Below are 14,375 nucleotides of genomic sequence, written 5' to 3'. Positions count from 1 at the left end.
AAATGATTCTTCTACCTCAGCCTCCTGAGTAGCTAGGACTGCAAATGTGCATCACTACACCTGGTTAATTTTTTTTTAATTATTTTTATGTAGAGATGGAGTCTCACTATGGTGCCCAGGCTGGTTTCGAACTCCTAGCCTCAAGCTATCCACCTTCCACAGTCTCTCAAAGTGCTGAGTCACAGACTCTCAAGTGAGAGTCACCACACCTGGCCTGTTTTATTCATTGCTAAATCCTTGACACCTAGAACTGTGCACGACACATAATAAGTACTCAAATGTTTGTTGGATGAATAAAAATACACAAGCCTATCTACCACTGTTGATCTTTTTTTTATGAAGTAAAACCATTCTTGAGCATTCCTATGCTAATGTCAGTTAAGTAACTGCAGGCAGTTTACTAAATTCAGCATATCCATGACAAATCTTTTTTTCAACTTATTATTTAGCTGTGGCATCTCAAACAGAACTTTATTGATAAACCCACCTTTTTCTTTCACTGACTTCCAGGACTTATTAGTGACCATTTACATTATTCAGGTAAGCAAGTCAAAACCCCAAACAGCCAGAAAGTCAATTTCCCTTCCTCAAAAAAGTAGAGAACAAAATGGTTTAAGAGCATGGGTCAGCAAACTTTCTGCAAAGGACTAGAGAGTAAATAGTTTAGGCTCTGTGCAGCATATACAGTCCCTGTATTTTATTATAACCCTTTAACAATGTAAAAACATTCTTAGCTCCTGGACATTAAAAAAGGGCAAAAGACGAGATTTGACCCACAAGTCACAGTTTGCCAACCCTGGTTCAGGGAAATCTCTTGAGTACTTATTTGGGTGCTATGGGCTATGTATACCTAAGAAAGGAATAAAAGACAAGTAACTCTGAATATAGTATAGTAGGAAGAGAGCAAGTTCTCAAATTTTTCCTGAGTCATAAAAGTATAGTGTTTTATGTTTGAGAAGCTTATATTAGGATGAACATTTTTCAAAGTATTTCAAAGCAAACCAGTAAACCAGTAAGTGAGAGATTTCTGGATAATCCTCTTATTATTAAATTCCCTTCATAACAGTTAATCCTACATTCATTATTATCTTTTAAAAAAGAGAAGAAAAATCAGAAGAAAAAGGAAAAATCAAAGAGTACCTCATACAGAAGCATATGCTTACTCTTCAGATAAAGTTTTTAAAATGAACTCTGCAAAACTTTTAGAATTTTCACCTGCTACTATGTTTCCAGAACGTGCCACAACCTTGAATCCATCAGCTACTTTGTCTACACTATCTCCATGTGTAAGCAAAACAACTTCTTCCTTCTGAAGGCCCCTAAACATACAAAAAATAAAACACACAAATATCTTAATTAAAAACATGATTCTTGGGTTCTTTTGTTTTAGAAACACAAGCTTGCCATACATGATTAGAAAAACAGAAAAAAGTGACAATGGAATACTGCTAGCATTCAAATATTGTGCCCATTACAAATAAAGCCAATAAAAAAACGATAAATCTTTAAAAAGGCAATCCATAAAAACTGGAAGGAAACTAGAACAAATAAATATATGTAGTTGGTAGTATAACCAGACACCCAGGAATAATTTTAAGAGAGTATAGAACAATAATTTCAATATTATATATCTGTTGAGATTTATGTTAAGAACAGAGGTATTTCAAAGATCTTAACACTTCATTCGGTAGTCTTATGTAAGTAGTAATAGGACTCAGTACTAAAACTATTATCCTGTAACTGTAAGTACAGTATAGATACAGGCATATGGTAGGTTAAAACAAATAATATAATTAGCAATCAACATTTTCAGCTTAAGAGTAAGGAGATGGCCGGGCGCGGTGGCTCAAGCCTGTAATCCCAGCACTTTGGGAGGCCGAGATGGGCGGATCACGAGGTCAGGAGATCGAGACAATCCTGGCTGACACGGTGAAACCCCGTCTCTACTAAAAAATACAAAAAAACTAGCCGGGCGAGGTGGCGGGCGCCTGTAGTCCCAGCTACTTGGGAGGCTGAGGCAGGAGAATGGCGTGAACCCGGGAGGCGGAGCTTGCAGTGAGCCTAGATCACGCCACTGCACTCCAGCCTGGGCGGCAGAGCGAGACTCTGTCTCAAAAAAAAAAAAAAAAAAAAAAAAAAAGAGTAAGGAGATACAAAATCAAAAGAGTTAGGTAAAAACCCAATAATCTTTCATATTAACTGGAAATAAGTATACACTAATGATTCTGTTTTCTAATTCTAAAAGACTAGGTACTGCCCAACTCTGTTATCTGGAAGTCCTAGAAACAATTACAACCCAGTACCAATGTGGACCTCTAGTGCCAAACAAATTAATGATACTTAGTTAAGAAAGTGTTACTTAAGAGATTTAAGTAACATTAATCAAATGTAACATGTAGACTTTCTCTGGACCCTGATTCAAACAAATCAACCATAAAAATACACTGTTTACGTTATGGAAAATAATGTAAGAACTCAATATTAAATAATATTAAGGCATGGCCAGGTGTGGTGGCTCATGCCTGTAATCCCAGCACTTTGGGAGCCCGAGGCAGATCACCTGAGGTCAGGAGTTCAAGACCAGCCTGGCCAATATGGTGAAACTCAGTCCCTACTAAAAATACAAAAAAATTCGCCTATAATCCCAGCTACTCAGGAGACTGAGGTGGGAGAATCACTTGAACCTGGGAGGTGGAGGTTTCAGTGAGCCAAGATCATGCCACTGCACTCCAGTCTGGGCATGCGACAGAGCGAGACTCCATCTCAAAAAAAAAAATTTAATTAAATTACAAAATAAATAATAAACATTAAGGAATAAAAATGTAAATTAAAAATAAAGCAAGAAGATAAAGTACATTAATGCCAAAATGATATTTTGGGGTTTGTTGTTGTCATCATTGTTTAGGAATAGTATAGGTTGTGATAGAGTCTCAGAATTTTAGAACTAGAAAGACAGAAAAATGTCAAATCTTAACCAAATCTTTATGTTTAAAGCTTCTTCTGGTATATCACAAACAAGATTCCTGAAATGGTTCTCAAGATTAGTCACATGAAATAAGGATGAGTGTATGTGTCAACACCTCTCCATTATGAAGCTGAACAAGCACTGGCTTTCAAACTCATTTTGGCAATAACTTCAGTTTAAAAAATTATTCTGAGCAACCTTGGCTTTTTTATTAATCTTCCTTTGAAAAATAGTAATCTTCGGCAGGGCACGGTGGCTCATGCCTGTAATCCCAACACTCTGGGAGGCCGAGGTGGACGGATCACGAGGTCTAGGAGTTTGAGACCAGCCTGGCCAATATGATGACACCCTGTCTCCACTAAAAATACAAAAATTAGCCGGGTGTGGTGGCTCACACCTGTAGTCCCAGCTACTCGGGAGGCTGAGGCAGAAGAATCGCTTGAACCCAAGAGGCGCAGGTTGCAGTGAGCTGAGATGGTGGCACTGCACTCCAGCCCGGGTGGCAGAGCAAGACTCCGTCTCAAAAACAAAACAAAAAAAAAAGAAAAAGAAAAATAATAATCTTTAAAAACAGATCAAAGAGTGAAAAGGGAAAATACAAATGTTGGTATCACTATATATGATTCCAAATAGGGTTCCACAACTGCACAGGTGTTTTCAAATTTCTTAAATACCTTCCTTACTCCCTATTAACATCACCACCATCCCATGTTGTCTTGACACTCAACTGGAAGGCAAACGTGACAATTACACTTGTGGTCACTACTATACCCTTAATTTTGTTTATGAATTATAGAATCTCCAATTGTGAAAAATAACAGTATCAACTTTAAATTAATTACTACTGTTCTTATTCATCTAAAAATGTAATACCTGAATAATGAACATGTATTATCCACACTAATGTTGAAAACTCCATCTTCTCTAACACTTTTTTTGTGCACAGTACCTCCAAATACCTTATTCATCATCTGTTCAAAGAAAAAAATTAATGTTAATAGAAACAAAAGAAAAATACCCATTTTGTTACACTGATTTAATAATTTATATTATTTCTTTTCAGAACACCTGATATATCTGTATCCCCAAAATAAAAGGAGTTTAATAAATGTAGATCATTTGGTATTGTTATATATAACTATACAGTTATTAACAGGCATTGTTATAAAACAAAATTGGATTCAAAATTTGACCTGCGGTTAAGTTTTGTTAAACACTGGCAGATTTTCCACTTAGTGTACTTTAATGAATTAATCTGCTTAAAAATAGATATCTTAATTACTTACATCTGAGTTTGATTTAAAAGCATTTTAAAAGGTATTCTGAGTTTGGAAAAAGCTACAGCAAACAACAAGAACCTTGTACCAGAACAAGAATTAGACAATAAATTTCTCCAAGCTATTTAAATCTTTGGCTCCAAAGGAACAGTCTGAAAGCCTGCCGAAGGCTGTGCTGTAAAGATGCGAGAAGCAGGAAAATCTGGCCTTTCAGTTAAGCTCATCTGTTCAAGTCCCATAGGTTTATAGACTGATTTCAAATGGTCTCTTCAATTCAGCACCTCCTCTGTTAATCAATCTTCTTTTCTTATTTATCATTTACATGTCCCAAACTTCCCACCTCAGATAAATATACACAAGATTTTTGCAAACATTAAATCTGCAGTGATATAAACACTCCCACTCATCTTAGTGTATCTGTTCCACAACAGGTATCAGAAGATATCTGCCTTAATCATGTGTAATGCAGGTTGACCCAGCCCCTGACAGAAAATAAGACAGACTTAAATAAATGTTCATTCTTGTAACTCAGAGTAGCATATTCTTCAAAACCATTACCAAACGGTGCCCTCTACATTCTCCTTTTAGGTATTCACAATACACTGTCCCACAATAAAGGTTTGTGTTCGCTCCAGCAGGAAAGGACACCTGCTAGCACTTGTTTAACACAGTATTTGTCAAACTAAAGACTCAGAAACAAAACTCTTTACTGTAGCACATTAACTAACATGCAGTTTAAGAAACATTGCTACGATCTAATCAGTTCCCTTGACTCTAGTCTTGCCCATCTTCCAGCAATGTTCTAGAGACCTACCAATGTTAGCTACTACAGTATAAAGATGATTCTGTTAATCTATGATTAAATTCTTCATTAGCGCTCTAGCATCTACAGCAAGGGTTGGTAAACTTTCTGTAAAGGGCCAGAGAAAAATATTAGCCTCTGCAGGCCCTACTGTGTCTGTACCAACTATTCAGTTCTTGCCACTGTAGCTCAAAAGCATCCATAGACAATACTTATAAAGAAATGGGTGTGACTGTTCCAATAAAACCTTATTTATGGACACAGACTTGAATTTTATTTTCACACATCACAAAATATAATTTTTTTCAATTTCCCAATCATTTAACAATGTAAAAAAATCATTCTTTGCTTGCAGGTCATGCAAAAATAGGGGGTAGGCCAGATTTGGTCTATAGGCCATAGTTTACTGACGCCTGGTCTACAGGATAAAATCCAAGTTCCTTATATTAAACACAAGACTTCCTTACCTGACCCTTGTCTAATTTTTCGTTTCACCTTCCCCCTCATTTTCTACTCCAGTCCATTCGAACTAGAGTGATTATCAAAACAGACTATGTTCTCTCCTCCCTGTCTTCAGGTCTCTTTACAGCCCAAGGGCCCTACCTAGCAAAGTATATGGCCAGTATGGATTCCTGATAAACCCCGAGGTTCTAACTGCCTCAAGGAATCCCATATAGTACTCCAGGTCCACCATCCAATCAGATCAGCTCCTCTTATCTTTCTTATATATCAAAGTTTTCTAGGTTTTAGAATGAGAAGGGAGAAAGGGAAGGAAATTCTGCCCAATAAAAATAATTTGACAAAATCTTGTGAGAGTATATAAAAAGCCAAGTGAAACCATAAAGAGTGAAGAGACAAGTCACAATCCAGAAGGTATCTGCAATAATATATAGTTGGGAAAAGTTTAGTATCCAGAATATATAAAGGCTCCCACAACACAATAACAAAGACAATTTGATATAAAAATGAACAAGTATCTATAGTAAAGCAGACACAAATGGCAAATAAACATACGAATCTTACAATAACAAGGAAAATTAACTTTGAGACTACAATGTGACCCCCATTTAATACCTTTGCAGATAAGAAAATACAAAAAGAAATCTAATCATGTCAAGGGTTGGCAGCGATATAGAGCAGAAGATGTTTTTATATATTGTTGTGGGAACATACATTGAGGGAAAAAATTATCATTTACCTAGTGACACTGAAAATGTACATTATGACCCAGCATTCCTACTGCCAGTTACCCTGGAGAAAATTTTGTGTATGTATAACACCAGAAAACAAGTACAAAAATATTCATGGCAATATTGTCTAAATAGAAAAAAACTAGAAAGCTAACAGTATGAACACTGGAATGTAAAAGTAACATGCTATATTCAAACAAATTCAATAGTGAAAATGAATAATTTACAGTAAAATGTACTAACATGAACGAATCTCAAAACCAAAGTTGAAAATAATACACGTAGTATGACTTCACTTATATATAGGTCAATAGACAAAACAAATATATTATTTAGGAATACAAACATACGTATAAAACTATAAAAAAAAAGAAAGGGAATGAATAATAAAATTCAGGAAAGTTGGTCGCCACTGATAGGAAGAGAAGAATGTGAATGGAGACATACAAAGGAAGTTTCAAAAGCTCTACCGATATTCTGTTTTTTTATGCTGGGGGGTGTAAATCAGTAAGAGATATAAAAGGGAGCAGTATAGATATTTTTCTTCTAAAGCAAAGAATCACGAGGAAGCAATTAGAAAGACTCTGTCAGGAGAGTCCAGTTAATGGGAAAAGATGGTATATAAGACACTGAAATTGCTCAAATTTCAGAATGTCATGGGGGGCAAAGGTACACACTTAGGTCCTAAAATTACCCAACCTAGTCACTAAGTGGCAGCCCTTTACAAACAATACATTAGCTAGACAGCATCATCTATATCCTTATTTTATGGAAGGACAAATTCTGCCCAAATAACCAAGATCGGCATATCCCATTATCTTACTACAAAAGTTCAGATGATAATAAAGGCAAAAATTGTTAGGCATTTAACATCAGCAGGCCTGGCTTTGGCTGTAAGATATCCTATCGAATGACAGAACAATTTGGCCTTATAATTATATCAGGAAACTGACATAATAGGGAAACACTAAGCCATTATCTCTTAAATTAAAGGAGCATTTTTCAGACATATTTCACTCTAAGTAGGCCCTAAAAATATATCTTGTGAGATTCTTCCTTAGGAGAAGTTACAATGCCTCTCAATATACTAACAACCATTTAATATAATTATAAGTTGTGCTATATGATTAACATTGAGTACTCTGACAAAGAAAATCAGTAAATTATATAAATATATGACACCCTGGGACCAAAAAAAAAGAAGCCAGCCAATATCCAACATTCAACTCAATCAGGGTACAGGCTCTTCTAAGACTACTAGATGGAAAAATCTTTTTGCCAAGTCAAATTCATAATCACTTTTCAAAGAACACTGAAAGGAAAAAAGAGGCTTTTACTATAAAATGCAAAATTGTACACCTACTTTGGAACACAGTTTTGGCAATTTCTTACAAAACTAAACATACTCTTAAAAAACGATTTAGTAATCATTCTCCTTAGAATTTACTGAAAAAGCCGAACATTGATGTCCACACAAAAACCTGTACATGGATGTTCACAGCAGCTTTATTCATAATTACCGAAACTTGGAAGTCACCAAGACGTTAGTAGATGAGTAAGTAAACTGTCACTTACGGAATGAGTAAGTGAGTGAATGAACTGTGATACATCCATACAAAGGAATATTATTCAGTGCTAAAAAGAAATTAGCTACCCAGACTGAAAAGACATGGAAGAACTTTAAATGCACATTACTAAGTGAAAGAAGCCAATCTGAAAAGGCTACATACTGTATGATTCCAACTATATGACATTCTGAAAAAGGCAAAACTATAAAGATGATAAAAAAAATTTGAGTGGTTGCCAGGAGTTGGGGGATAAATAGGTAAAGGATTAGGCAGTCAAAATACTATGCATAATACTACAATGGTAGATACATGTCATTATACATTTGTCCAAAACAATAGAATGTACAAAAATCAAGAATGAACCCTAATGTAAACTAAAGACTTTGGGAATAATGATGTGTTGATGTAGGTTCATCAGTTATATCAAATGTAACACTGGTGTGGGATACTGATAATGGGAGAAGCTATGCATGTGTAGCGGTTGGAGGTATTTAAGATATTTCTGTACCTTAATTTTGCTGTGAATGTAAAACCACTCTAAAAACAAAGTATTTGAAAAAAAAAGAAAGAAAAGAAGACGAGTACCTTATCTCAAGATCTCAGTAAGTCCCTACTTATTCTTACTTTTTTTTTTTTTTTTTTGAGGAGTTTCGCTCTTGTCATTCAGGCTGGAGTGCAATGGCATGATCTCCGCACACCGCAACCTCCACCTCCCGGGTTTAAGCGATTCTCCTGACTCAGCCTCCCAAGGAGCTGGGATTACAGGCATGTGCCACCACGCCCAGCTAATTTTGTATTTTTAGTAGAGACGGGGGTTTCCCCATGTTGGTCAGGCTGGTCTCAAACTCCTGACCAGGTGATCCGCCCACCTCAGCCTCCCAAAGTGCTAGGATTACGGGGGTGAGCCACCACGCCTGGCCTATTCTTACTTTCGATATAAAACCAAGGTACATATACTTATTAATTAATGTTACAGTGGAGACACCTGACAGATACCATCTTGATCAAATAATCCAAGTTAACATCACCCGTCATGCCACAAATCCACACCGTGTGCCGCCTGATAAGATGCTCTGAGAAGCACAGCACAAATTCTGTGATACTCCTGACAAAAGTTCATAACCTGAATCTAACAATGAGGAATCATCACAGAAACCAAAGTTGGGAAATGTTCTACAAAATAACTAACACATACTTTTTAAAAATACTTTCATGGTCATGAAAGAGAAGGAAACACTGAGGAACTGTTTCAGACTGAAAGAGTCTAAAGAAACAACAACTAAAAACAATACATAGTCCTGACTGATCTGTGGCCTATAAGAGATATTAATGAGACAAACTGAAATGTGAAGGAGTCTGTGGATTAGATTCTAACAATAAGTCAATGTTAACTTTTCTGATCTGGATAGTTGTACCGTGGTTAGGCAGTGAGAGTGTCCTAATATTTAGGAAATATAAGTAACAGGGCATCACGTGTGCAACTTTCAAATGGTTCAAAAATGTCAACAACTGGAGTATTAGATAAAGGTATACAGGAGCTCTGCGTACTATTTCTGAAAATTTTATGTAAATTTGCATGTCCAAGGTTTTTTTAAATGGATAGTGTTTTGTTACATGAAATAGTATACTTACTACTCTGGAAATAGATTCCCTATCAGGCCAGTTCTGCCATACTAGTGTGGCAATTCACATATTTGTAATATTTGCGCACGTTATCTCATCCAACTAATCCTAAATATCCTAAAGAGAGAAAATACTAATACAGTATGAGTCACAAACAGAATAAAATATAAGTAAGCTTTCAAAACAAATTTGCTGACATACCTGCATGCCATAGCAAATTCCAAGAACAGGCTTGCCAATAGTGAATATTGCTGGATCAAACCAGGGAGCATCTTCAGCATACACAGAATTAGGTCCTCCAGAGATGATAATAGCACTGTGATTTAAGGAACAATCAGTGAAGAATCTCTGTTAATTTTTACACAAGGTCTATGCCCTCTCTCCCTTGTGCCACTGAGGGAAACAACACAGATTCAGAAATTTTGTTGTTTTTGGTAGAATGTAGCAAATTCTAATTATATCACAGCGAATTACCATCCTACACAGTTTAATTATTTTTACTGTACTTTACTGCAATGTTTAGAAGTCTATCAAGCATTTACTTGTTAATAAGCACAAACTTCCAAATAGACAATACCAATGTTTCTATCTGTGATATTTAGCATGGATTTGTTTTACTTGTTTCCTTATCAGTGGAAGAAGTACATAAGAATTCTGGGCCGGGCGCGGTGGCTCAAGCCTGTAATCCCAGCACTTTGGGAGGCCGAGACGGGCGGATCACGAGGTCGGGAGATCGAGACCATCCTGTCTAACACGGTGAAACCCCGTCTCTACTAAAAATACAAAAAACTAGCCGGGCGTAGTGGCGGGCACCTGTAGTCCCAGCTACTCGGGAGGCTGAGACGAGAATGGCGAGAACCCGGGAGGCGGAGCTTGCAGTGAGCCGAGATCGCGCCACCACACTCCAGCCTGGGTGACTGAGCAAGACTCCGTCTCAAAAAAAAAAAAAAAAAAAGAATTCTGGAGATGGTGAAAACACGGGTCTTCTCAGAGCCTAGCAGGTCACAGAACAACTGAAGGTATTATGAAGGCCCTGGGTAGCTCAGAGCAAAATACTCTACAACAAAAGACGGCAGAATAGAAAGTATAAATTACCTAACTTTGCCTGTTTACAGCATCCACCATCCCCAGCAATTTTCCCTGAGCCCAGGAAAGGGAGCTAATAACAATTCTGCCCCACATGCCCTGCTCTCAGAAATCAGGCCAGTAGTATAATTTAGCTACCTTACAATTTGCAGAGCATGGGTTAACTTGGGAGTCAAACTACTACACTAAGGGAAAACTCCAAACTGAGGCCTATGTTCCTCTCCTGGCCATTAATACATCTACACTGGCCATCAGTATTCACTCAAAAAATTTAAACATTTTAATATCAGGAATTTCACAAAAATTCAGATTTCTGGATTTTCTTTAGGGAAAAAAGAATCTGGAAACACTGGGCCTTCACTCCTGTATAACTACAACCAACTGGAATCATAAAGAGGCTTGCACCTTCAAGCTGCACATGCTCTCCAGTTTGCCACACATGCCCACTCACATAATAAAGGTATACTTAGTCCCTTTATCCAATTTAAGGTACTCTCTAACTCATTTTGAGTTTGCAGATAAATCTGTTTCATCTGTATTTCAAAGAAAAAGGCATTGTAAAATCTAATCAAAATTTACTTACAAATGTGGATTGCAACACACTTTTTAATTAGTCGTTCCCTGTCATATAAAAATATACAAAGTATATTGCTAGATTTATAATACATCTAGAAGAATAATATGACATAAATCAAATTTATTTTTTTAAAAAATCTCAGTAAGGCTGGGCATGGAGGCTCACACCTGTAATCATAGCACTTTGGGAGACAGAGATGAGCAGACTGCTTGAGCCCAGGAGTTCAAGACCAGCCTGGGCAATATGGCAAAACCCCATGTCTACAAAAAATTTAAAAAAATAAAAAACAAAACAGTGAGAGAGAAAAAAAAAAAAAAAACAACTCAGTGAGCTAGGTCATTTTTAAAAAAACAGCAATTTCAATGAGCTCAAAAGCACCTTTTGAACTTTGTATGAGCAACCTGAGACGTGGTAAACATTGGCCAGCATGTGTTCTGCAAAAGAGAGATGGATGACAACCTATTCAGATGATAAATATGAGATATTTAAGATAACAATTCTAAAGGGAAATGCGGTTACCCCTAAGGGTAGATCTATAACCTAACTCCTTAAAAATACAGAAGCTAAGGCCGGGTGCAGCGGCTCACACCTGTAATCCCAGCACTTTGGGAGGTCGAGGCGGGAGGATCACGAGGTCAGGAGATCGAGACCATCCTGGCTAACATGGTGAAACCCTGTCTCTACTAAAAATACAAAAAATTAGCCAGGTGTGGTGGTGTGTGCCTGTAGTCCCAGCTACTTGGGAGGCTGAGACAGGAGATTGGCGTGAACCCAGCAGGCAGAGCTTGCAGTGAGCTGAGATCGCGCCACTGCACTCCATCCAGCCTGGCAACAGAGTGAGACTCCGTCTCAAAAAAAAAAAACCAAAACAAACAGAAGCTGAAATTCTATAAAACATACTTAATAACCAAGACCTCTAGATTCTATTATATTATATTTAGTTTCACAAAGGATAACCACCATGGGACTGCCTAGTACTCCTTAATCTGCTAAATAACTCAAGGATATAAGATTCTTAGTGCTATTAAAAAAACAAAAAAGTCATGGACTTAGTTAAGGATAAAACTCAAGCAGTACTTAAACCAATTAAGAACGTCTTATTTCAACAAATCTTTAAAAGCTAATCACTCTTTGAGCCTTCCATTTCTACCCTGCTATTTTGAAAATAACTTGCAATTACAAGGCCCAATAAGCCATAATTCATTCCAAATACCAATTTTATGTATCAGGCAGATCAAGTTTCTAAAAATAGATGGGCCACATGGGGTGGCTCACGCCTGTAATCCCAGCAGTTTGGGAGGCTTGAGGCGGACAGATTACTTTAGGTCAGGAGTTCGAGATCAGCCTGGCCAACATGGCAAAACTCCATCTCACCTAAAAGTAAAAAAATTAACCAGGTGTGGCAGCACCTGCCTGCAATTCCAGCTACTCGGGAGGCTGAGGCAGTAGAATCTGCCAGGTTGAACCTGGGAGGCAGAGGCTGCAGTGAGCCGAGATCACACCACTGCATTCCAGCCTGAGCGACAGAGTGAGACTCCATCTCAAAAAAGTAATAATAATAACAAAAATAAGTAGGTTAAGATGTCTCTCATGTCACAAGATGTTCTAGAAAAGGGGTGGCCAAATAGTTATTTCTGCAGAAAGGATTACAGTAATAAAAGCCACAGTGATATAGTTCCTATTCTCCTGCTACATAAGGGAAATTTGAGGTACAAAATGAACCTAGACACTGTTTATGATCAAGTGACATGAAACCCATTAGATTTCTCTCACCAAGTATTCAGCTATCCTATTCTAGTATCTATTTAGTCTGTTACTTTGCTGGGGATTTTTCATTTGTTTTGGGTGAGGGGAATGATGGAGCTCTGATCTGACAGAGAGCCATTCAGATTTATCACAAAGTTTTTTGATCCCTCTAAAAAACTAGTTCTTACTGGTAAATAGTCAGCTGAATTAGATAAACTCGAGGGTCCCTTATTACTCTAAAATTCCATAGTTTAAAAGAGAGAGTCATTTTTTATCTGTATCCTAACACTAGAGCAGAATTAAATTTAAACCCGCCTTTTCTAATTTCTAATTCACTCTACTTCAGAGCCAAAATATCACAGGATAATGCACACATGTCTGTGAAGTCTTTAAAAGTTCTTTGAACCACTTTCACACTAGAAAGATAATTCTTTTAAGAAAAATAAAATTTTAAATTTTGGGAAAAGCATAGTACATCTAATATTAAAGTTTAAAAGCCAATTAAGGACATAAACTACAGTTGCTTGCTTCCACATAACAGTCTTAATCTAAGAAAAAACAACAATTAAAAAAAAATTAAAAAGCATGACATTGGCCGGACACAGTGGCTCACGCTGGTAATCCAGCACTTTGGGAAACTAAGCAGGCGGATCACCTGAAGTCAGGGGTTCGAGACTAGCCTGGACAAGATGGTGAAACCCATTCTGTACTAAAAATACAAAAATTAGACAGGTGTGGTGGCATGCGCCTGTAGTTCCAGCTACTCCAGAGGCTGAGGCAGGAGCATCGCCTGAATAGCAGGTGGAGGTTGCAGTGAGCCAAAATCGTGCCACTGTACTTCAGCCTGGGTAACAAAGTGAGACTCTGTCTCAAAAAAAAGAAAGCATAAGCCGGGCGCGGTGGCTCAAGCCTGTAATCCCAGCACTTTGGGAGGCTGAGACGGGCGGATCACGAGGTCAGGAGATCCAGACCATCCTGGCTAACCCGGTGAAACCCCGTCTCTACTAAAAAGTACAAAAAAACAGCCGGGCGAGGTGGCGGGCGCCTGTAGTCCCAGCTACTCGGGAGGCTGAGACAGGAGAATGGCGTAAACCCGGGAGGCGGAGCTTGTAGTGAGCTGAGATCCGGCTACTGCACTCCAGCCTGGGCGACAGAGCGAGACTCCGTCTCAAAAAAAAAAAAAAATAAAATAAAATAAAAAAAGAAAGCATGACATTAACCAAAAATAGCGGTTAAAGGAAGAAACGATATAAGCTGGCTGTTATTTTGACTAGTTCTAAGGGTACAAGCTGTCAAAATTAGCCCGTATATTAGATTTAAGAAATCTTCTCCATACTTTGGAAACTAGTCTATTGGGACAGGAAGCAAAAACACTTATTGTACACAGATTTCTTCTCTTTGGAGTATTCTAGCCAACTTCCTACTTTCCTTTGATAAAATGCTTTTGGGTAAATGAATGAATGACCACAACAGCTACATCTAACTCTGACCCACAAATCCTATAAAACATAAAATACTCAAAAGATAGTAAGTTCTTTCAA

At 37.5% G+C, this 14,375-nt stretch overlaps 1 protein-coding gene across 1 annotated transcript in view; it reads right to left on the bottom strand.

Annotated features, from left to right (window-relative positions):
- Positions 1-14,375, bottom strand: part of GMPS (guanine monophosphate synthase) — a 71,708-nt gene that overhangs the window by 29,672 nt on the left and 27,661 nt on the right. The window contains 3 exon segments of the mRNA NM_001261203.1: positions 1,216-1,319; positions 3,839-3,936; positions 9,627-9,741. Of these exon segments, the coding sequence (NP_001248132.1) occupies positions 1,216-1,319; positions 3,839-3,936; positions 9,627-9,741 (317 nt within the window).

This window comes from Macaca mulatta, chromosome 2 (genome assembly GCF_049350105.2).
Source record: "Macaca mulatta isolate MMU2019108-1 chromosome 2, T2T-MMU8v2.0, whole genome shotgun sequence".
NCBI lineage: Eukaryota > Metazoa > Chordata > Mammalia > Primates > Cercopithecidae > Macaca > Macaca mulatta.
The sequence above is the reverse complement of the archived record's forward strand: the minus strand, read 5'-3'. Positions and strand labels throughout refer to the sequence as shown.